The sequence below is a fragment of the Rhineura floridana genome, chromosome 10 (assembly GCF_030035675.1).
Source record: "Rhineura floridana isolate rRhiFlo1 chromosome 10, rRhiFlo1.hap2, whole genome shotgun sequence".
NCBI lineage: Eukaryota > Metazoa > Chordata > Lepidosauria > Squamata > Rhineuridae > Rhineura > Rhineura floridana.
Window position 1 is genome coordinate 81,031,135 of NC_084489.1, and position 24,937 is coordinate 81,056,071.

Sequence of the window (24,937 nt, forward strand, 5' to 3'; positions counted from 1 at the left end):
GAACCGGAGATTAGACAAAAAGGTTGACTGAGAAGAAGCAGAAGTTAAACGCAGAAAGGAAAGAGCAGGGGACATTCACAGTGGGACAGCAAGGCAAAAAAATCCATGGTACTATTTTGGACCACAAAAATGTGCCAATGATCAAAGATCAAGGCTCCAGTCTAGCTCCTGGAAGGTCTGTGGTTCAAATGCAGCCAAGACCCTGAGAGGCCACTGGAGATTTCAAGCCAAGCCCTTAAATATCACACTTCAATCACTACTTGAATTCATCTGTCAAAACTGAAGGCCACATCCCCCTCTGGTACCCTCAGTTCTTCCTTTGGTATCACTTTGGCCCATCAAGTCAGGTCTGAAGGCCATGACCCAGGAACCTTGCAGAGCATGTTGGAGGACTCTGATGAGGTTCAGGCTACTTCCTTGATGGGAGAAGAGCCAGTTCCTTATTCAGGCCACAGACCTGCCTCCATCTTTCAACTCAGAAGATGAATTCCCTGCAATGTCTCTGCCTCCCCAGCCTCACAGAAGTCAAAGCTGCAAAATAAGAACATCACAGGGCAATGACCGCAAAATGGGCATTTTCTGCTGTTGCCCCATTCTGTGGAATGCCCTTCCCTCTGTCCTACATAAAGCATCAACTATCATTTGCTTTGGACATCTTTTTGCCCAGGCTTTCTCTGATCCACAAGAATGAACCCTGTTTAATGCATATGAAATCCCCTGAATCTCTGTTTTACATGCTTTTATACGTCTCATACTGTTGTTTTATTGGTTTTACACTGGATTTTATTTTAATGGATACTGTTTTTCTGTTGTACATGATATACACTGCTTAGATATTTTTTAAAATATTAAGCAGTTTGGAAATGCTTTAAAATACATAAATAAATAAATAAAATGGATAGGTAAAAGTGCCTGTCCTGCTTTGCATTTCAGGGAGTTCTGAGGGGCATTCTGGGACAGAGATGGAGGCCACAACTGGCAGCTGCCCGTGAGGATGACCATTTCCCCCCCTCCCTCCCAAAATGCCACATGGTGACACAGGAAAGAAGTGAGGCATTATGGGGGATTAAACATGGGGGCCAATAGTGGTGAGGAGTCAACAGGAGTGCTGATTGGTTTCTTTCACCCCAAAATTTGCTGAAATGCCCCCATGACAAATGAGGTGACAACCCAGGGGGGGCATTCCAATATCTTTTGAAAACATGCCTGTTTACACAGGCATCCCCTTGACCTCTCAACATCAGTCTCCTAATGGAATCATTTAATTGCATGTTTTAATTATGGAAGTTTATATTTATATATTTTCATGAGTTTGATTTGATGTGTATTTTAATTATGGATGTTTATATGTTAACATTTGTGTAACTTGTTTTTATGCTTTGTAAACTGCTTAGAAGCCTGTTTCTAGTATTAAGCAGTACATAAATAAACCAATTAAAAAACACATCAACAACAACAATTTCCGCTCAGCCCAAGAATCTGCCCATCCTCTCAGAAATGTTGCTTCTACATAGGGCCAAACAAGGACTGCAATTTATTGGGCACATGGATCATTGCAGTGTTATGTACTTCAGCCAAAGAAAAGCACATCAGCCTCACTACTCCTGATGTCATGATCACAGGAGCCAGGTTCCTGCCCTCCTAGGGCAGTGGAGGCTGGTGGCTCCAGGGTCAGCGGGGCAGTGAATCTGCTCTGGGTTTTAGTCTGAACATTCAAGGAAAGCATCTTGGACAGCTCTTTGACCGTTAGGACTAAAACCTAGAGTGGTTCACTGCCCCACTGACATCAGAGCCGCTACCCTCCACTGTCTAAGGTCCTTTCCTGAATTTTCCATTTCCGTTATTCCCCCCCCCCAAAAAAAGTGTCTAGCCTTTTCCTTGCAGAGATATAAGAGAGAGCATATGCCCAGTGTTCTATTCAGTTCTTCAGTACGGACCAGGCCTACTCCCAACATCTAGTGATTTGATCACGCTGTGCAAAAAGTGCTGGGACACTTCCCTTTTGATCAGAGTTACTGAATCTCATTGACATACAATGGGTCTGGAGAATAATCCTTAGGCCTTCCTCCCCCATCACATTGTTTCTGGCTACAGGCCTCATCCCTTTCCTGAACATTTTATGGGGTCTTGAGCAGTGAAGGACTAATAGGCAAGATGGATGTATCAAAAATGCAAAATGCACATCAGTTTGATACCAACTTAGTGATCATGGCTTCTGTCAAGCAATCCAGATCATATTCTGTTAGGGATCTCATATTTTCCCCACCTCACAGAACTACAGCTTCCAGGGTTCTCTAGAAAGATGGATCCCTGGGAATCATAGTCTGTTCGAGATCCTATATCCTCCCTGACCCACAAAACTACAGTTTCCAGGGTTCTCTGACAAGAGAGAATCCTGAGACTTTTAGCCTACTAGAATTCTCATATCCTCCACACTTCATGGAACTGCAGTTGCCAGGGTTCTCTGAGGAGAGGGAATCGTTATATCATTAGTTTTATGTCTGTGGTATAGCTCTGCCCTTGGTCATCACATAGGGATGGGATCCGTTAACCAGTGCCAGCTTGAAACTATTCAGTCAATCTAGCGGGCTGGTATCGATTCAAGTTCATTCTTTATCTACAAACTGCTGCTCTTACTGATCAGGGATTTTTCCCCCTCAGAAAAAATATTGATATTCATATTGATATTTTTAAAGGGAATATCGATAGTTTTAAAGGACAAGTTGATAAATTACAGGAAATATCGATACGCCGAAGGAAATATCAATAAAAGTATCAATATTCACATCATTTTAGACACTGATTATTTTTTTTTAAGAAAAAACTCATTTTGAAAAATAGTCACAGAAAGTCACTACAGAACAATCCGATCCACAACAATAGCGAATTAATGGAAAATTCGGTATCAAATCCAAATTTGGGCGGGATTCTAGCACATCCCTGGTTATCATGACCATGCAAACAGAGGATACAGTTGCTAAGCAAATGAGGATTGCCTGGGCTGTTTGGCATTGGACTTCCAGCAGTGAGACTGATATGGTCGTCTTTGGTTGAAGCATTATCCCAAGGACCACCTGAGAATTGCTGATGATCTTTGCAGACCACTGAAAGGTTTTTCTACCTGTTATAGTAATTGTTATATACTGTGCTTGAGGCTGTATGACTTTTAATTGCATTTTGTTGCTTTTTTTCATTCTTACATTGTATTTTATAGTGTTACAGTTTGCATGCCATAGAATTCAAACTGCACTACGATAAAATGCAATATAAAAAGAAAAAAGAAGCAATAACAATACAGTTAAAAATCAATATGAAAATTTAATGTGGACATGCCTCAGATCACCTGAATGAAGCTTGCTGACCACTGGCAGCCCATTGACCACAGTTTGTGAATCCCTGTGTTATCCAAAGCAGGATCATTGTCTTAGGCAGATGTTCCAGAAGCCATAATTGGACAGCACCTTGAAAGTTTGGACTAAAACCCAGAGTGGATTCCACTGCACCACTGATATGGAGCCACCAGCAGCCACTGGTTGAATAGGTTGACAAAATTTGCCTGCAATTCTGGGAAAGATTTTCATCCCAGTCTGCTTGCTCTGGGACCATTAAAGCACAAGAATCTCTTGCTAGGATAGCAGAGGGGAAGAAACAGGGAGTTTATGGGAACAGAGGAAGAAAGCTCCAGCCCTGATTTATCCAAACCCCTTTAAGAGAGGAATAAAAGCAATGCTACTTACGCCATGACAATAACACAAAAATCCAGCCAGTTCCATGGATCCCGAAGGAAGGTGAATTCTGTCATACAAAATCCTCGTGCCAGTATTTTTATCAATGATTCAAAACTGTAAATGGCAGTGAAGGTGTACCTGCAAAGGGGGGGGGGAGGTTAAAAGGTCCAAGGAAAAAAAAATAAAGCCTGTCAATAGTTGACAGAATAGGAGATAGGGGGAAAAGGAGTGGTTATACATACCCATTCATCACTCAACATCCAGTGCTGATCTGCATGTGCAAAAAGGCCTTGAGGATCAAAACACCACAAAAGCTTTCATTTAATCATCTGACGTTGCCTCATGCTCCAACGGGCATGGATTGCACATGCTACTGAAAGTCACTGAATGATGTACAGGCATGTTTGATATAGGCCTGAGGCACATAGGAAACTTATCTGCTCACAAGGACTAGCAACATGCACACTTTCTCCTACTTATGTGTACACCAGAGTTGCCAAGCGTGTGCTGGATTTGCCCTTCATATTAGCGCAGACTTTCCACCTGTACATCACAATCTCTACGTGGTAGTTTCATTGTTTCATTTTACATATGGTTTGATTTTATGTACACTGCCTAGAAATGGAAATAATTAAGTGGTATACAAATGTTTCAAACAAATAAATAAATAATATGCCAGGCAGAATTCTGAAGTTGCTTAAGAGACACTGAATTCAGTGTACTTAGTTGGTAATGATAAGGGAGCAAGATCTTGCAGGGCACACTGAAGGTTACAAAGAATAAATGAAAGCAGCTGGCTCTCTTCATTGCTGCTATCTTAAATCTTGCATTTTGCTTGTAGTGACTATTTACATAGGATTTCCCATCTTTTTAGCACCAGGAGAGCTCAGTGCAATTCATGCATTCAAGCCAAGCTACACACTAGGGATGGAAGGCTCAATCTATTTCCACTCCATGTCAATTTTGCATGTGCTTGGACATAAATCCATTCTGCCTCTTTTCCACATTAATCTATATTTTTTTTTAAAAAAACATCTGCACGAAAATTCACATTTAAATAATGATTAAATGTGCATTTTATCAGACACTTTTTAATTACACATTTTATCTCAACATACACATTAGTAGATGTATTTTATCTGAAAATATGCATTTTAATTGCATTTTGGTACTTTCTTTTAGCTGCGGAACAATGAACAATGAAAAGCACTGCTACATTCTGATCTGCATATTAGTCTAGGGGTTGCAGATCAGGTCAGTTCACACTGGAAATCAAATGCACAGAAATCAAATTCCTCGAGCATACCACACACAATACAGAAAGGAAAAACAATTTGACCTGGAACAAAATGCCTTTGTGACCCTGGCCCCTAAATGACTGCCAGACCTGAAGTACAACTGTATGCTCTTGTACGGAATATGCTATCACCAGCTGCGGCAACTGCAACTGGCTTAAGTGATTTTAAACAAACAAGCAAATGAAAAGAGATAAGACAAAACCGTGGAGGTCTATTAAGGGCAATCAGTCCCAGCACCTAAGTAGAAGTTCCACATGTAGAGAGCCTGAGCACCTAAGAAGAGTCCTGCTGGATCATGCCAAAGGGCCATCTAGTCCAGCAGCCTGTTCTTAGGGTGGCAACAGCACTCTCCCTGCTGAAGCAGCATCTCTTTCGGTTCTAGATGCCTTGAATAGACAAGATATCCTTTCAGCTTGTTTGCTGTTCTGATCAATTAAGGGGAGACTGCCCCTGCTGGCTACAGTTCACCTTCAGCTTGGACCCTGTCTGATCTGGCCACCCTCAACTTCATAGGAGTTGGGACTAACACCAGTTTGACTCTAAGAGATAAGGCTGATCAAGAGAAGCCCAAAGTGCTGTGGATGAACAAAGCAGGGCCGCCCTAGGGTAACTAGTGCACCGAGTGGGGAGCACCGTCGGCACACAGACCTCTTCTCTGGTTAGTTTTGACATGGTGCCAAAATGTGTGACTTGTGCAGGATTGCCAAACTTAGCAGAGCATTCATCCTCAGTACTACTCTAGATCAGAGCTTGGAAAAGTTACTTTTTTGAACTACCATCAGTCCTACCCAGCATGGCCACTGGATTGGGCTGATGGGAGTTATAGTTCAAAAAAGTAACTTCTCCAAGCTCTGCTCTAGATGCTCAGGAGCGTAGTCCAGCATGAGTCGTTACAGAATAGTTCCCTTCTTCCCTCCTGAATCCCCTTTTCTCTGGTGACATGTCTTTTTAGACTACAAGTCTGAAGGAAGGGACTGTGTCATTTTTTCTGGAGTGGTCAGCCACAGTGAAAGCTTTTCTGGTTGAAGAGCAGGGATGTAGTTGTCCGGGGTCTTGGGGGGTCTTAGACCCTTTACTTTTTGAGGAGCAGGATCCCAGCAGGGTCCCTATGTCTCCAGCATCCTGTGAGCCGATCAGCATGAAAGGTGAGTGTGTTAGCAACTGAGAAGAGTCTTCTACCATGTTTCCTTGTCCTTTCCTGATGATTGGAGCCAATCAGAGTAAAAGGAAGTGAGTCGGCCACTGAGAAGACTCTTCTCAGTAGCTAACACTCTCCCCTTTCATGCTGATTGGTTCCTACGGATATCTGTTGTGGTGGGAGAAGGCATTAACAAGGATCTTATTCTCAACCCAGCAGCATAAAAATAAAAAATGAGGAGGAGACATGGCTCTGACTATTATGAAGGGACCCTGCGCTTCTGAATTTGCCACGATGCTGCTGATGAAGAATGGAGATAAACGGTTTGAATGAAAGACTGAATCCTAACTGTCAGAAGTTTTACCTCCTCAGCATCTCCACAGACTTTTCCTTTGAAACTACCAGTCTTAGTTACTCAAACTTCTAATGTTGCAGCTGCTCTGCATGGTCAACATGAGTTGCATCTTTCTTAGATAGGTTGGTACCTTGCATTTGCAATGATTTCTATAAAGTTTTTTTTTAAGAAGAAATCTACTGAATGTATCCTGAATTCACAGATGCCATTTCATCCAGCTCCCTAATCTGGGGCCCTCCACAGGCTGTTTGCCTCCCAATGCCCATCAGCCCCAAAAGCATGGCCAATGTTCAGGGGTGATGGGAGATGTGGTCAAGCAACCTCTGGAGGGCAGCAGGTTCCCCACCCCTGCCTGAAGAGGTGCAGTGTTTGATGTCTCAGTGGCAAGGCTGAAAAAAAGAAAGAAAATCCAACATTCTTTGCTGTGCCTTCCCCCAAAAGGATACAACTGGGCAGCATTAACTGCATCACAAACTATTCTTCATAAATGCATGCAAAGTTTTTACAAGTCACACACCATGATACAAAAAAGGCTGCTGGAAGAGTCTGAGCAGATGTCAGGGCTATATGGTGCCCGCAGGCTTCTCCATCCAGCCTTTGGGACTCTCCCCATGGTCCTGCGCCACACCTTCCTTGAGTGGTTTTCCTTGGCTGGAATATTGCCTGGGACGCAGCCCCAGGAAGGTTGCTCAGGAGGTTAATGAAGCCTTGGGGCCAAAGAGAAGATCATTCCCGACTCCGGGCCTAATATTTTGAAGAGGGCAGGGAATATCATTCCAGCAGCATTTTTTCACCCCTCCTGGAAGTTGGGGCTTGCATGTTCCATGCAATCCTGACTCAAAAAAGGGCATTTTGTCATCCTTTCCTCCGGTGCCAGCCACCAAGAGCAGATGGCTGTGTTTATCATCTGTCAGTCAAAAATAAAAAGTGGGTTCTGGTTGGCTCAATGAGCCACGCTAATTGTTTAATGCACTGCACTCGGATTAAGCTTTTGCATCTGGTATCTATTTTCACAAGGAAGAACTTGCAGAGATGCAAACTTGCTGCACTTATTTAAGAAAGAAAAAAGCAGACTTGGAAGGGAAGGCAGGGATTATATCTTTCGTCTCACTCCCATGGAAGAGTTCAATGAAAACTCAGCTAGGATTCCTAAAAGATATGTCCAGGTAAGCTTCAGAAACATGTACATCCAGTAGTGAATAGCAAATTCAGAAGTTGCTTCATGACAGTCATGCCATGCCCCCTCACAGCCACACCCTCTCAGTTGCTTGCTTGCTCCCCATCGTCATCTCCATACTCCTCAGTCCTTCTCGTGTGTGCCTTCCCCCGCAACAACAGACGTCCCTCTGAGCCAATCCACATGAGTGTGTTAGCTACTGAGAAGAGTCCTCTCAGTGGCTGACTCACCTCCTTTCACTCTGATTTGATCCAGTTGGCAGGAAAGGACAAGGAAGCATGTTAGAAGATTCTTCTCAGTGGCAAACACACTCCCCTTTCATGCTGATTGGCTCGTAGGACGCTGGAGACATAGGGACCCTGCTGGGAACCTGCTCCCAAAAAAGTAAGGGGTCTAAGACCCCCCAAGACCCTGGACAACTACACCCCTGTGTATATCATTGAAAGCCAATTCTCTAATTACTCTCGAGTCTAGTGTATGGCTGAGGAATGTGTGACCCTCCAGATGTTGTTGGACTGCAGATGTTGTTGACTGGACACTGTGAGAACAGGATCTTGAACTAGATGGCCCTTGTCCTGATCCAGCAGGCTCTTTGTATATTCTTAATTCCCATCAGCCCTGGTCAGCATGTCCAATGGTCAGGGATTATGGGAGTTGGAGTCCAGCTACATCTGGAGAGCCACAGGTTCCCCACTCCTTCTCCAGTGGGGTCCCTGCTCTAGTGAGCCATGGCAGAACTATACATTGAGGAGGAGGGCTGGTGCTTAATAGCTTACATTTTAGGAAACAAACTAAATCAGTTGCATCTGACAAAGGAAGGGCACCACCACACACTGATAACTTCATTCCTCTGGCTCTGCCTTATTTTTGCTTTTCATGAACTCTGGTCCAGCTAGGAAAATGAGTTCCAGAATTGGAGGCTGCACAGTTTGCTACACAGCTTCTTACTAGGGTATGTGAGACATCATCGGGGAGTAAATATGTGCTCTTCAGTAAAAACCCTGCACAAAAAGGATCTCGATGCCATTGCACATGCAACCACATCAAGATTACTTTTTTTACAGTGTTTTGTCAAAATGTGCATGCAGAATGCTCTGTACCAAATTTGGGAGAAAAGAGAAAGGGGGGTTGGAGAATCTCCAATGCAATCTTCCCCAGCTTGGTGCCTTCCAGATGTTTTGACTACAACTCCCATCATCACTGATAATGGGCCATGCTCCCTGGGGCTGATGGGAGTTGGAGTCCACATCTAGAAGGCACCAGCTTGGGGAAAGTTGTTGTGCAAGAGGTAGGACATCTCTTTTGCAAATGCAAGGCATCCACTGGACTTGGCAATTGCACTGTGCTAAGAATGAGACTCCCACAAGTGGAATGCTGATTGCGCAAGCAGACTTTGCACTGGAGTCCGTATTAGGTAACAAACTTCAGGTCAGAGAAGACAAAGTGGAACCAAGGTTTATCCAACCAGTCTGCAGCAACCAAGATGTGCAGGATACATACCTGACACAGGAATGTGCCCAGGAAAAGAATGTACCCTTTTCCATTAGGAATGTGGTCCCCAAACTCCCACCCACCCACCCACCGCTTGAAAATTGCAGAGGGTCTTGGCAGACCACTTCCATGTTTGGTTTGGTTTTTGCCTGTTGTAGCAATTGTAACGTGCCGCTTTAGCCGCTGCGCAAGACGCTAGGTTTTTAATTGTAGTTTTATTGCTTCTTTCATTTCCTATATTGTATTTTATTGTACTTCAATTTGCATCCCATAGAATTCAAATTGTAATACAGTAAAATACAAGAAGCAATAAAATACAAATAAATATCAATATGAATATTTAATGTGCGCATGTTGTGGACCACCTGAATGAAGCCCAGGTACCACTGTGGAATCCACTGTTTGGGAACCCCTGCATTAGAACATTCCCATCTGGATAACAGAAGCTGGTCATGAGGATCACACTCCCTGCTCTGGTCATATAATAATCCCTGCCAGGTCCTGTTCACACAACCATTAAGCACATGGTGGCCACAGAAAAGGGCTTGAAAAGCTTGTGCAAAGTGGTCCCTATCCTGTGGCGAAACCAACTTCCAATCTATGCCGAAAGCCAATCTTGCACATGGTGGCAATTGCACAAGTCCAGTTCACCACAGAATGCGTGGGCTAGCATGGATGTATGAATCAGCTCAAGTCTCATAGATGATTAGGGGAAGAGGGGTTTGAAGACATGCACACATAGGGAGAGGAACTGTACTCCAAAGACAGATGCAACCACAAAGTCAAAGATAACCCTAAGAACGTGAAAAAAATATGTGAGAAAGAAATATATCAGATGTGTATCTGTCAAAGGGGGTATTTTTATTTCTATTTCTAAGACTTCTTGACCACCCTTCACCATAAGGTCCCTGGGCAGGTTACAACAAAAGAATATCCAATTATAAAAATAGACAAAACTAGTGGCAGCTGGTAGCTCCATGCCAGTAGGGCAGTGGAATCCACTCCGGGTTTTAGTCTGAACCCAGAGCAGATTCCACTCCCCCACTGAGATGGAGCCACCAGCTACCACTGGATAAAACTATTACAATTATAAAACAAGTAAAATGGTTCCAGTGGAACAGAATAGTATAAATTCGGCAAAAGAGCTGGGTCCCACAAAGCACTAAAATAACAAAAAGGGTATAATTTAATCCACAAGCCATATACGAAATACGGTCTGAAAAGACTGATCTGAAACACTTATATAGATGATAGAACTAAGACTCATTCACACAAACAGCAAATGAAGTGATACCAATCCTTACAAATCCAGGTTATCCTGGACCACACCATAGGGGACTGCATGACTGAATGCTTCCCATGAAAAAGTCAATTAACACAGAAAGCTAGCATATCAGAGAGTAGGCCATGAAAGTTCCATTCTTGCTGATATGCTAGATTTCTATGTGCAAGAAGCTTAAGCATTCAGTTGTGCAATTTCATGTCTACCATCTGACATAACGTAAACCAAGGGAATATGATCGTCATGCCATTTACTGTTTGTGTTCACATTCCAAAAGACAATTCAATTCATTTGAATAAAAAATGTTCTGTCAAGACATTTCAGATGTACTCTGACAACACACCAACCAATCACACGTTTTGGTTGGGACCCTGCTCAGAGCACACTTCAAATGTTTTGGTTTATGTTTTAGAACTGAACTTACAAGATCTGAACAGGGTGGTCCATGACAGATGCTCTTGGAGATCGCTGATTCATAGGGTCACCATAAGTCATAATCGACTTGAAGGCACATAACAACAACATGTTTTAGAACGTGGAAACTTGCCTTGTCCCAATGGATGTGCTTCAAGGGGACTGCATGTAGGTTAAGAAATGCCTCCACCCTAATCCCTCCCTCCAAAAAAAATCATCCACAAGTAATATTAAACAGACAAAGGCAAGTGGAAGGGGGAAAATACAGGGGAGAGAGAGAGAGAGAGCTCTGCAAAATACTTACTCAACATATTTATTCCAATGAGGGACTTCAGACCGTGCCATGAACACACAATTGGTTAAAATAGTGCACATAATAAACATACTGAATAATGTAAAATTGTGAGTTAAGGAAAACACTTTAAATGAGTTTTTTTAACAAAAAAATAAATTAATCCAGCCCTTAAAATCCCACCTTTGCATTACAACAACATCACAGCCCTTTCCTCTTTTGTGGCCCAATTCATCATTCTCACGGAAAGCCTGTCACTGTGCAAGAAATTTTAAGTGAACAACTTTGCAGCAAGCCCCTAAACTGACATTCCACCTCCAAGACACCATAATTCTGCAAGCAAAATCAACGGCCCAAGTATGCAAATGATAGAAAAGGCCGTGTGGAATTGATCAGTCAATTCAAAGGTCATCCGTTAAAGATGGGCTCTTCTCAAAGAAAGCCATAATCATTTCCTCCAGACAGTCACCTCTGCTATATATTCTGGGCAAACACTTGTTAATTTCAGGTGTAACATTTCTAGTCCTCCCACCCACGGACTGGGAATGTGCCACAGGCTCACGCACTCCATCTAGCCTAGCAATGTCAACTCTGACTGGCAGCAGCTCTCCAGGGTCTGAGCCAGAGAAGGGTCTTTGCCATTTCCTGTTACCTGGCCCTTTTAGCTGGAGGTGCCAATGACTGAACCTGCATGCAAGGCATGTGCTCAGCCACTGAGTCACAGTACTTCCCCGGGGTAAGACTCACCCACTAGAGGAACCCACTCCATCTTACTGTGTAGGTGACTTCGCCAGGTCTGCTTTTTCTGAGGATGGACCTCAGTGGCAGAGCATCTGCCTTGCATGCCAAAGGTCCCAGGCTCAATCTGTGGCACCTCCAGGTAGGGCAAGGGGAGACCTCTGTCTGAATCCCTGAGGAGCCGCTGCCAGTCAGAGTAGAGAATACTGGGCTAGATGGGCCAAGAGTCTGATTCAGTACAGAGCAGCTTCCTTTATTCTTCCTATGAAACATGATTCTGTTGTGCGTCTGTATCAGAAGCAATTGACTGATCCAACCACACCAGACGGAGAGAGGAAGAAGGATTGCTGCCCCCAGTAACATCGGGGCCACAAATCAGTCACAAACACAGCAAGCAACCTTTGTCAGCAAGTGCTTTGAATTCACAGGGATCCGTAACCAACGCAGTTTTTGCCAGCCTGGTGCTTCCTAGATGCTTTGGGCTACAACTCCCAACAGTGCCAACCAGCTCAGTGTTGTCAACACTGACTGGCAGCAGCTCTCTGGGGTTTCATACAGGTGTCTTTGCCCTTCTAGGAGGCCCCTCTAGAACCTTTGCGAGAATAGTATAGAGGACAGGATATCAATCTGGGACTGAGTAAATCCAGGTTTAAGTCTCTGTTCAGTCACTGAGGCAATCACTGTCTCTCATCCTAATCTACCTCACAGGATTGTTGTGAAGGTACCATGTGGGAGGGATTATGTATGCTGCCCTCAGCTCCCGAAAGAAACAGTAGGATATAAATAACTCACTAGATAATCATGCATGCTCTCCCTTCTCCTAGAAATGTAGGTCTGGTGCCCCCCCCCAGAGTCTAAAATAACAGTGCATGGTTGAAATTGTACCCACACCTACATAATCAGATAAATTAAATACAACATACGGGGGGCAGAGAATGCATGTAAAACAGGGGAAGAGGGGCCCCCATGGAGATGGGATTGTGAAGTAGCTTCTCTTAAAATAAATTTTAAAAAGGTCCGCGTTGAATGGGAGCACAGGTGCAATGGTGCAAATTCAGCATAAAAGAACGAAAGAAAGAGGCTCCATTAACAAGGAAGACTCAGAAGATGTCTGAGAAAAGGGACTGTGCAAGTCGCTCACCAAGACCAAACCCAACAAGGCTTGTTGAACAAGATCTGGATTTGCTTGCACAAATGCTTGGAAGCACAGCACTAAGCAATCGTGCCATCAGAGCATGAGTAATAGTTAGTAAGAAAAAGTAACAGCTCCCTGCCCCAGGAAGGTTACAATCTATATTTAGAAAGGGGGGAGGAAGGAAAAGAGGAAAGGAGAAGCAAGATCATAAGAGTAAACAAATAAAATAAATAAGAGGTCAAGGCAAGAAAATGCTCTGTATTAACACTTGGGGTTTGTTTTAGCTGGAGATGAAAACTAAGTTAAGACCGATGCTGCATAAACAGTTTACCCATACGTAGCACAAAAATGTATTTTCTCAATCTAGACATGCTCATCCTCAACATGCTGCTTCAGTCTAGATTGACTGTAGATCCTGCCATCCAGACAGATGGGTGTGGTTACTTGATATATGATTGGAAACCCTCCCCTTAATTAGATTACATGCTTGAAAACCCTCCCTTGTGATTTTGGTGTATGCAGTGCTGGCTGGTAGCTCCATGTCAGTGGAATCTACTCCTGGTTTTGGTCTGAAATGCTGGACACCTTGGACAGCTGCTTGAAAGTTCGGACTAAACCCTGGAGCGGATTCCACTGCCCCAATGACACGGAGCCACCAGCTGCCCCTGGTAAGAGCCCACCCACAATGTCATTGGGCAGGTGTGGATATACCCCACCCCCATTGCTGGGATGACCTACATCTCTTTTCATAGGGACACACTGGGGAGTAATCCAGACTCAATCTGCAATAAGCTTTTCTTTTCAGAATGAAACCGGTTTGTCAAGCAGGACTTTTGAGGTGCAAAAAATGTGCAATAGATTGTGTGTGGGCCAGTAGTGCAAATTCAGAAGTGCAGGGTCTCTTCATGATGGTCATAGCCACATCCCCTCACAGCCACACCATCTTCTAAGATTATATAACCTTCTAAGATTATAAAATAATCTGGCCAGGCTTGAACACTGCTTTCTGCTTCACTGTCACTGTCACCGTTTGACTGTCCTTTCTCACCTTCAGAGATATTGCTTGAATTACTGAATTCGGTGTCTCCATATTTATCTCCTGCTGCTACCAAACTGCTCAGTGATGTGGATGGGATGCTGTCATCAGGGTTCACTGTCTGTTCTTCTGCAGTTACAGAATTTTCACTCTCCACAACTTGGCTTTTTGAAGTAGGAAGCAATAGGAACTTCTTTCACTCTGATTGGCTCCAATCAGCAGGAAACAGCAAGGAAGCAAGTTAGAAGACTCTTCTCAGTGGCTAACATACTGCCCTTTCATGCTGATTGTCTCATAGGATGCTGGAGACATAGGGGCCCTGCTGGGGTCTGGCTCCCAAAAAGGTAAGGGTTCTAAGACCCTGGATGACTACACCCCTCAAACAGTAGAAGAGCTCAGTTTCCATTGATCCTAGAATAAATGTAATGTGAACACAGCCTAGGATTTCATGGAAGTGGTGGAAAAAGAGCGATGGTGTCATGTAGCTCAACCTTTGCCAACCAGATTTCCTCCAGATGTTTCAGACTACAGCTCCCATCAGCCCCATCCAACACTGCTGTGCTGGATGATGCTGATGGGAGCTGAAGTCCAAAACATTCTGGAGGACACTCGGTTGGTGATGGCTAATGTAGCTGTTCTTAGGAGTTCAAGACATAAGGACCATCACAGAAGGAAGGGATGGAGACTCTCAAAGAGAGGAGGAGACCTTCAAATAGCTCAAGGTGGAGCTATTGTAACTGGACTATATATCCCAACTGCACTATATATCCCAATAATTGGTGGCAGGTCCAAGGATGTCCTGCACTCTAATTACCCATGGCAGACCATCCAAGAAAAGGCCAGCCTCCTGGATACATCTTCAATCTTTTCCTTAAGCCCATTTTATAACTATATTGAGATGACACGGGACCATTATCTGACATCAGATGGAAAGGATGCCCTACATCTAAGCAACACACACACACAAAAGGATATTTTCTTACTCGCCCCACATCCACTATCAAAAAAATCAGCTTGGTTGCAAACTAGCCTGGTTACTCCCGCATGAAAACTTAGAAACTAGTAATTGGACTCAGGGGGGCTAGTCATCCAAAGACTGATTCAAAAACATTTTCCACTACAGGGACCGATTCCTCCCAATGAATGACTGCAGAGAATAGCAGATGGCAAGCCTCATTTTCTGCTGTTATTACTTGATGAACATAAACCTCTATAAAAGGGATAAGCAGCTGAAGGCCTGGGCCCCCTATCTGCCTCCCAGGGACTTCGCCCCAGCCCCCCCAAAAACTCTTGATTTCAAGGCTGCCCCCCCACATTATGCCCCAAGGGCTTTTCATGCAACTCCTTCCAGCATGAACAGCAGCGGAAGATCTAGCAGAGGTGACTTCTAACATTCCCCACAGGCAAACAGGACTGAGAAAACGAGATGCCTAAGAGAAGGGTCGTGATTGCTATTCACGCTGGCTGGAACAAATGGGAGATACTGTCCAAAGCCTGTGGAGGGTAACAGGTTGGGAAGGACGGTCTAGATTGGTGGGAACTGCCATGGCCTTTGTGGGGAAGAGCAGGTTACTGAGCCCCTTGCCTGTGTCCTGATTTGTATAGGAGAGAGTCAGTGGGCGGAGCCAGTGTCTCTGGCCCTTCAGCCCTTGCTCAGTTCAGAAGATGGATCACTGTTCATCCACTGGGGCTGTATCGCAGGCTGCTGATTGGAGCCAATCGGAGTGAAAGGATGTGAGTTAGCTACTGAGAAGACTCTTCTCATTAGCTAACACTCTCCCCTTTCATGCTTCTTGGCTCCTAGAGAAGTCCATTTTTGTGGGAGAGGGCATTAACAAGGATCTCATTCTCAACCCAGCAGCAAAAAAGAGGGGAGGGGCATGGCTGTAACTATCATGAAGGGACCCTGCACCTCTGAATTTGCCACTACACTGCTGCAGCCAGGATCCATCTCAGCAAATGGCACATCTGATCCTTGCTGTGCTACGTTCAGTGCTCACAGGTGGCCATCCGACATGGGGCTCCTGTAAGTCTACATGGGGGGGTGGAGAACCTTAAGCTCAGGGGCCAAATGGGGCACTCCAGGCCTCTCTTTCCAGCCCTCAGGGCTCTCACTACGGCCTTCCTGTGGCCACACCCTCTCTTCCCAGGTCACCCCCCAGGCCAGGCCTGCTCAGCATCTCCTCAAGGGCTTTTGCCTGGCATGCAAAGAGAGAAGCGATGGAATTTCTGAAACTTCCTCTCTTGCACCCCAGCCCTGCTTCAGTACCTACATAGAGGGATGGAAGGATCTGTCAGTGTCAGTTTCTCATGTTTCCAATCTTATGCTCTGTTCTTCATATTTCCACATCAGGTTGTGACTGAATTTCTCTTAATATACACATTTTTGCTAAGCAGTTCCTCTTAATGTAATGCATTTTTCTATGTTGCTCTCATGAATATATGCATTTTGATGCATACTTCCCTCCAACATACGTATTTTTGTACACATTATTTGGCTGGAGAACTGCATTGCAAAATACAGGGAAGTGCACATTTTGAAGGATGGCCGTGTTTCGCTTCTCATTAGGGTTGCCAGGTTCTTGGCCTGAGACTGATCCTGTATCTTTAGGAGAAAGTCAGCCAAGTGCAGGTGTTCTTGCAACTCTGTAATGGGAAAAACCACACGGTGGAATTCTCCCTTCCCCCTGCACAACTTTGAAAGATACAGAAGACCTCTTGGTTGCCAGGCCCAGCCTCCAAGAGGTCTTCTGTATCTTTAAAAGTCATGCAGGGGGGAGTATTCCACCTTGTGGTTTTTCTCATTATAGTGTTGCAATAACACCCGCACTTGGCTGACTTTCTCTTCTCCTAAAGATACAGGATCGGTCTCAGGCCATGAACCTGGCAACCCTACTTCTCATATTGTTTTGGAAACTGTGAATTAGGTAGGTTCACCTTTAAATGTGAACTGAATTGAATTTCTCTCCCCCTCCTTTTCTCTGCATGCATAGAGCGCTTTGGTCTTCAGAGCACTTCTCTGTAATCTTTACAAGAACCCTGAAATGTAGTCCAGTATTATTCCTGTGTTAAGGAAAGTGGAGGGGGTGGGGACCTGAAGTTCTGGGATAGTGAGTTGCCAAAGGGTTATGCCCAAAGCAGGATTTGAACTTGGGACTTCCCATTATGCACTTTGATAACCACTCCACCCACTCTGAGCACAACTATAAAAGGCAGAGGAAATCCAATAAAAAACTGATCCAGGCAAGCAGATGTAAGTGCAATACAGAGTTTTATCCAAGCTGAGGGGGAGGGGAATAATACCCCCAGAAGTCCAGTGATGTTTGTCATTTGGATATATTTTTGTCCTAGTCAGTGAAGGAATGGGGTAAAAAAATGTCCCATTTGGTTCTTCATACAAAAACAGGCAAGCAAGACTTAAGTGCATATGGATTTGTTCTGGGATATTTTGCTACCTGATACGCTGGAATTTGATTGGGGGTAATAAAATGTTTCCCCAAAAGCATCTGCGCACATTTTTTTTTTAATGTTGCTTTAAGAAAGTTCAACAGGTTGCAGATTAAGGTTACCTTGCTACAGATTTTTTGTTTATTTTGGGCATCTGACACACAATCTGGCCCATAGCCCCAGATTTCTACATTTTTTGAAATATAAGGCAGACACATTTGTTTCCCTTATGTGTTTTAAATGCACATTTATCCTGCATAAGCTCTGTCTTTTGGTAAAGCATCAAAGGCACTGGTAGCAAAAAAAAAATGCTTTGCTGAGTCATGAGTGACATGCATTTTAATAATCTGCTTAAAGCAGCCCATAATGCAAGCACTTTGCTGAATTAGAGCCATCAAGCCTGTGCTTTCGCATGCAGACCTGTGCATATATATTACTGTTAGGATGTAGAGAGCCTAGGTAGCTGAGCTTTCCCTAGGCAAATATACGCTCCAGAAAGTCTTCAAGCTTTCAAGCTGAACAGACCAGTTACATTTGATTCTTGCTAATATATATATATATAAAGAATTTTAAAAGAATCTTAAAAAAAGAAGAATCAAAATAGTGAAATTCACTCCAGAATGTAGTTGGGGAAAAAGTAGGCGGGAAAGATGTTAAGTCTTCAAATGTGGATAAAGAATGACATTGACTTTGCCTTGCATTCTGAACCTAATTGCACTGAGCATCTATCTGTACAGCAAAAAGTAGCAGCCAAAGGACTCCCAGGAAAAGTCATGAGGTGCATTTGTGTCGTGGCCAATGACTATAGTTAGGAGCAAGAAATCTGACCTTCACCCCTGCGGTGCAGAGGAACATCAAGAACTCAAATAGAACCACAACTTTGCCTCTTCGTGAGGGATGCCACCGTTGTCCCTCTGGTTTGATTTCCTGTGCTGCTGATTTCACAGTTCTGTGGTGGAGAAAAGTATCAGGACCCTTCCTGTATCCATTTCTGTTGGGTTTGATTTCCATTTAGTGGTGGTGGTGGATGGGAGAATGTCCCTGCAGTAACTGTTGCACATACCGCTCACAGAATTAAAGAGATGCCATTGAATGCCCAACTCTATTGACACTAGGGCTAAAATGCTTGCTGATTAGCAGTTCATAGAGCAGCGGGCTTTAACATTTGTTCATGGTCGCTGGATCAATTAAAAAGAAAGAATGCCCAACTCCACAGCAAGGCCAGGAAAGCATATTCCTTGTAAAGGTAAAATTTGTCATCTTTGCCCATCATGTTTGGTGAGGGTGAAAGGACACCAAGGCTTATATCTTTGATTTTGGGTGAAGGGCCATCCTAGAGCATCTGCTTCTCGTGCAAAAGGTCCCAGGTTCAATCCCCGGCATCTCCAGGCAGGGCTGGAGAACATCCCCTGGAGAGCTGCTCCCAATCATGTAGACAATACTGAACTAGACAGAGCAATGCTCTGACTTGGTACAAAGCGACTTCCTATGATCCTGCCATGTCTGGTTTGTATCAGTCCCTATAATCCCTGGGACTACTGAAGGTCTCCCGCACCTCCAGAGCATATATAGCCCACGGCTAGCAGTCAGGGGGAGGGCTTTGTGGCAAAGAAGAGACTTGAGGATCTCCTGGAGTGCCTTCCTCTGCTAACTGGGAGGAACAGTGGGTTTGGAGCAGAAGCTTCCCTGGCCCCCCCAAACCCTCTGTGGCAAGGATACCGTGGGACTGGCCAACTGGAAGTCACCCTAGAGTGTGCTGCAAAGGGGCCAGCCAGGCGATCTCTGGCCCTATCCCTTCCTAAGCCCCATAACCCTGGGAAAGGGGCTACTGGGGTGCCATGGGGCTCAGAAGTGAAGGCGAGACTAGCCCCAGACCACCGAGGACACCAGAAGCAAGTGAGACTCTGGGCTGCTCCAGTGGCTGTCTCAGGAGGGGGCCCAGTGAAGTGCAGAAACAGGCAGAAGGCCTTGAAAACATGTTGCTGTTGTTGTAACCCCACTTTGGAATGTTGACTGCTTTTAGTAAGTTTTTCTTGTTAAGTTGTTTTGTCTGTTTGCTGCTCTGGGTGCCTTTTGGGAGGAAGGGTGGGATAGAAATTCAATAACAATAAGAATAAGAAGAAGAAGAAGAAGAAGAAGAAGAAGAAGAAGAGGAAGAGGAAGAGGAAGAGGAGGAGTGGGGATTTAGACTCGATGTGCCTGGGGGAAAGGGAGTGAGGTCTATAGCAAGGTCTAAAGCCTCAATAAATAAATATTACTGGACTCCTGTTGATGGTAGTGGTAACTGGGACTCCCATTTGGGTCTATTCCCCATGGAAGCCCATGGGTCAAGGGGCCTTCCATGTGCCCCTCCCACATTTATCTTAAAAAGAAAAGCTGGATGGCAAACTTGGCAACTGCATCTCTACAAGGAAGAGGCTCCTCTGAGCTTGCTACAGATGGATGGGGAGGAGGGGAAGCCTATTCCTTTTGCTGCTGCCCAAGGTAGACTTTGCACTCAGTCCCCTCAGCTTAAGCAAGATGCCGCATGTTCCGTAGCCCCGACCTCAAAGGCTCCAAAGGGCAACAGAGAAAGTGTTGTGGGCAGCATAGAAAAATAAAGGGAATCTGGCTGGGGGAAGCTAATGTGATGCTCTCCATCAGCCCTGACAGTAGAGCATGCCGACCCAGACTAGCGCTGGGGGAGAAGTTCAATTCAGTTTGCATTTAAAGGCAAACACTTTGGGAAACATTATGCCACCCCCAAAACAGCCAACCTTTGAAATCTGCACTTCTCCATTGCTCCAAATAGCAACGCTATTCTCCAGCCATGTAATGTGTACAAAAATGCATATATTGAGGTAAGATGTGGATAAAAATGCATTTATTAATGAAAATTAATGCATTATTTTAGGAGAAACAGCTTTGCAAAAAATGTGTATATTAGACAAAACTGCACACAAAAATGTGGACATTAGGAGAAATTCACACTAAAATGCTGATGAATTTTCATGAGGACTTTTTTAAATACAATCTTTGTTTTGCAAACTGATGTGGAAAAGTAGAGACCTGAACTTAAGATTGGAAAAATGAGAAACTGAGAGAAGCCACCAGCTGACAAATTTCACATATCATACGGAGAACGAGATTGGACCAAGATGGAAGAGGTGTGAAAATTGGAGGGAGAAATATCAATAATTTAAGATATGCAGACAATACCATACTACTAGCAGAATCCAGCAATGATTTGAAATCAATGCTGATAAAAGTTAGAGAGGAAAGCACAGAAGCAGGACTACAGCTGAACGTCAAAAAGATTAAAGTAATGACAACAGAAGATTTATGCAACTTTAAAGTTGACAATGAGGACATTGAACTTGTCAAGGATTATCAATACCTCGGCACGGTCATTAACCAAAATGGAGACAATAATGAAGAAATCAGAAGACGGCTAGGACTGGGGAGGGCAGCTGTGAGAGAACTAGAAAAGGTCCTCATATGGAAATATGTATCACTGAGCACTAAAGTCAGGATCATTCAGACCATGGTATTCCTGATCTCTATGTACGGATGTGAAAGTTGGACAGTGAAAAAAGAGGATAAGAGAAAAAGCAACTCATTTCAAATGTGGTGTTGGAGGAGAGCTTTGTGCATACCATGGACTGCAAAAAAGACAAATAATTAGGTGTTAGAACAAATTAAACCAGAACTATCACTGGAAGCTAAAATGATGAAACTGAGGTTATCATACTTTGGACACATCATGAGAAGACAGGATTCACTAGACAAGACAATAATGCTGGGAAAAACAGAAGAGAGTAGAAAAAGAGGAAGGCCAGACAAGAGATGGATTGATTCCATAAAGGAAGCCACAGACCTGAACTTACAAGATCTTAACAGGGTGATTCATGACAGATGCTCTTGGAGGTCGTTGATTCATAGGGTCGCCATAAGTCGTAGTCAACTTGCAGGTACATAACAACAACAACAAGGCTGTTGGGAATTGGAATCCAGAAACACCTTGAGGGCCTCACAACCCCTGCTCTAACTATTCACTCCTCCCTCCCTTCCTATCTGCTACATGTACACAGCCTGTGAAGGTGCTATTAACGTCATTGAGAGACCACCTACCTGTGTGAGTCCTGCTGCTCAAGGTGTCTATAGACTATTGGGGTTGGATGTTTTGTAAGAGTGGTTTTGGGGTGTCAAGATTTAACTTTGATGATGCATTTTTACTGTTATTGGGGCTATGGCTTTGTATGTTTTGGTTGTGAAGTACATGAGGATTGCTTAACTGTATTTATTGAGATGTTTTCATTAGTTTATTGTTCATGAGTATTGCTTGACTATGTTATTTTATTTTTGAAACTGCTAAAATTATGCAGGGTTTTTTTAGTGTTGTGAGCTGCCTTGAGCACAGCTGCTATGGAAAGGTGACAAACTAATAAATAATCATGATCATTACTGAGCACTTATTCAGAACCTGTCTGATCAGCTAGTGCAGGGGTGGGGCACCTGTGGCCCTCCAGGTGAAGGTGAGGGCCAGCTCCCATCATCCCTGACTATTGGCCATCCTGGCTGAGGCTGATGGGAGCTGGAGCTCAACAACCTCTGGAGACAATGGCAGCTGGTGGCTCCATGTCAGTGGGACAGTGGAATCCACTCCAGGTTTTACTCCAAACTTTCAAGGGGCTGTCCAAGGACTAAAATCTGGAGCAGATTCCACTGCCCCACTGACATAAAGCCACCAGCCGCTACTGTCCAGAGAGCTACAGGTTCTCCACCCTGGATTTAGAGGCAGGCACGTCAATGCCGGAAGCTTTATAGGGCCAAATACAACCCTATTGGTTTCTTGTGTCACCTGGCCCCTGCTAAGCTGACAAGCTGCAATATCACTCTTTGGCCACCCACAGTGAAGATCCTGACCACAGGAGGAAGCATCAGTACCTTTCCTCTCTGACATGCCAAGAGAGTGGCGCTGGATGCCTTACTATCCTGTAAGGGGGAAATAAAAAGAGCGTCAGATAGTAGTGAAATGTCTTGCTGGGCTAGGAGGTCCCTGTAGCAGATCCTACTATTTTTTGCCCCCTGTCTTTTGAAACAGCATCCTCTGCTCGCCATCTTCATCGTAGGACACTCTTTGCAGATGGCCCTCTCAAGCTAGCAGAGTTTGACATTCCCCCTAATTGGAAGGAGCACAGCTGAAGGTAAAATAAAATGACTCTGGAAAGTGTTGACTTAGTCAACAAACCGCCCACTTGGAAGCCTGAAAGCCTTCAGCCGGATCTTTAAATGAACTTCATGCAGAGAAGATGGAGAGAAAGCCGACAGACAAGATCACCAGCAGCTCAAGGGGGACCAAGGCAGGAACAATAATAATAATAATAATAAGCACTGCAGTGGCAAGCATATAACCCAAACTCCATGAAAAGGTGCAGGACGGAGACATTATTTAGCGCCCCAGAGTCTGTTCCAATTTTAAGGCTTCATCCTTACAACATGTGAAAAAACAGCAGGAGATGTCCCCTGAGCGGGGCAGTTGGTGACTCCATGTCATTGGGCAGTGGAATCTGGTCCGGGGTGTAGTCTGAACTTTCAAGGAGCTGTCCAAGGTACTGAAACCTATTCCCCAAAGGTGACATGGAGCCACCAGCCGCCACTGCCACAAGCATGTGCAGAGCGCTTTGTCTTTACCACTTCAGGGGTAAACACTGAAAACAGTATCTTGGATTAGGACAGTAACCCTCCAGGACAAAGCATGCACCTTCTGACCACTGTGAGTTCCAGCACTTAACACAGGAAATTAAGTGATGGTAAATCTCACATTGCAATTCTAAGGCAGCTCCAGCGGCACAATCGGTTAGTGTGCGGTGCATATGCAGCAGTACTTTTCAAAGCCATGCCAAGGTTGTGAGTTTGACCCTCACCTGGAACACATTTTTTGGGAAGGGGAGTGGACCAGCGATAGAGCATTTGCTTTGCATGCAGAAGGTCCCTGGTTCAATCCCCGGCATCTCCAGATAAGGTTGGGAGAGACCCCATCTGACATGCTGGAGAGCTGCTGCCAGTCAGTGTAGACAATGCTGAGTTAGATGGACCAAAGGGTCTGACTCAGTATAAGGCAGCGTCCTATATCCCTACATCCCTGCATTCCTATGCATGTTTAAGTTAGTTAATGGGCAGTTCAATGGGACTTACTCCCAAGTAACTGTGCATGGGATTAGAGCCTTAATAAGGTAGACACAGTCTCACCTCCTTGGCCATAATAGTTTGCTCCTGGGACAAACTCATGGTCTTCCTGTTAGTGTATAAAGCCCTAAAAATCTTGGGACCAGGATATCACCCTATATAGCTGCTTGTGCACTGTGGTCATGCTCTCCTTGTGGTGTCACATGGACCGAAGATTCGTTCTAGGGCAGCTCACACCAAGGCTATATGCACCATACATTTAAAGCCATATCATATTACTTTAAACAGTTATGGCTTCCCCCAAAGAATCCTGGGAACTGTAGTACGTAAAGGGTGCTGAGAGTTATTAGGAGACCCCCTCTTCCCCTCACAAAGCTACAGTTCTCAGAATGGTTTAACAAACAATCCCTCCTCCAAGGGAACTCTGGGAATTGTGGCTCTGTGAGGAACCCCCTAGCAATTCTCAGCACCCTTAGTTACTTACTTACTTATTGATAACCTGCCCTTCCTCCCAAAAGGAGCCCAGTGCTACAACAAAAACACTAAACATCTCAAAAACAAAATACTTTAAGACATTAAAACAAAACATCTTTGAAAACATATTACAACAAAACATCTTTAAAATATCTTTAAAAAACTTTAAAAACATCTTAAAAAGCAATTCCAGCACAGACACGGACTAGGATAAAAACTACAGTTCTCAGGATTCTTTTGGGACTGTTTAAAGTGGTACGATAAGGCGTTAAATATATGGTGCACTATATAGAGGCCTAGGTCCTCCACAGTGGCCTGCCTTGTGGAACGCTCTGCCCGTTGACATTAGACAGCCTCCAAAATTTGTACATCTTTCATTGGATGCTAAAAACTCTCCTATTTCTATTCACAGGAAGTATGAGATTCCTCTTTATTTTAATGTGTTTATTTGTTGTATTTTATTGTACACCAGTATGATATGTGGTAATGTTTTATGTGGTTTATAAATATTTCAAATAAATAAATACATGTAAGACAGAAATTCAGGAGGTGAAATCCACCCGCTTGCCCTGGTATCTCCATGTGAGGAAAAGCTCTGCCTGCTGTTTGTAAAGGCAGGTTATAAAAAAGGAGGGGAGTTTCAGCCCTGCCTGTTCACCTAAGCAGACAAAGGCTGCATACACACCATACATTTAAAGCACATCCCACCTCCCAAGAATCCTGGGAACTGTAGCTTACACCGCACAGAACTACAGTCCCCAACA

At 44.2% G+C, this 24,937-nt stretch overlaps 1 protein-coding gene across 2 annotated transcripts in view; it reads right to left on the minus strand.

The window, feature by feature from the left end:
• Positions 1-24,937, minus strand: part of LOC133365310 (sodium channel protein type 5 subunit alpha-like) — a 351,981-nt gene that overhangs the window by 231,225 nt on the left and 95,819 nt on the right. Inside the window, exons 4-5 of one of the 2 annotated variants that reach the window (XM_061587000.1) lie at positions 11,188-11,277; positions 3,738-3,866 (exon numbers count right to left, since the gene is read on the minus strand). In XM_061587000.1, coding sequence (XP_061442984.1) covers positions 3,738-3,866; positions 11,188-11,277 — 219 coding nt within the window. Of the gene's footprint in view, positions 1-3,737; positions 3,867-11,187; positions 11,278-24,937 lie in introns of those variants that run through there. The other variant, XM_061586999.1, reaches the window with a different exon arrangement.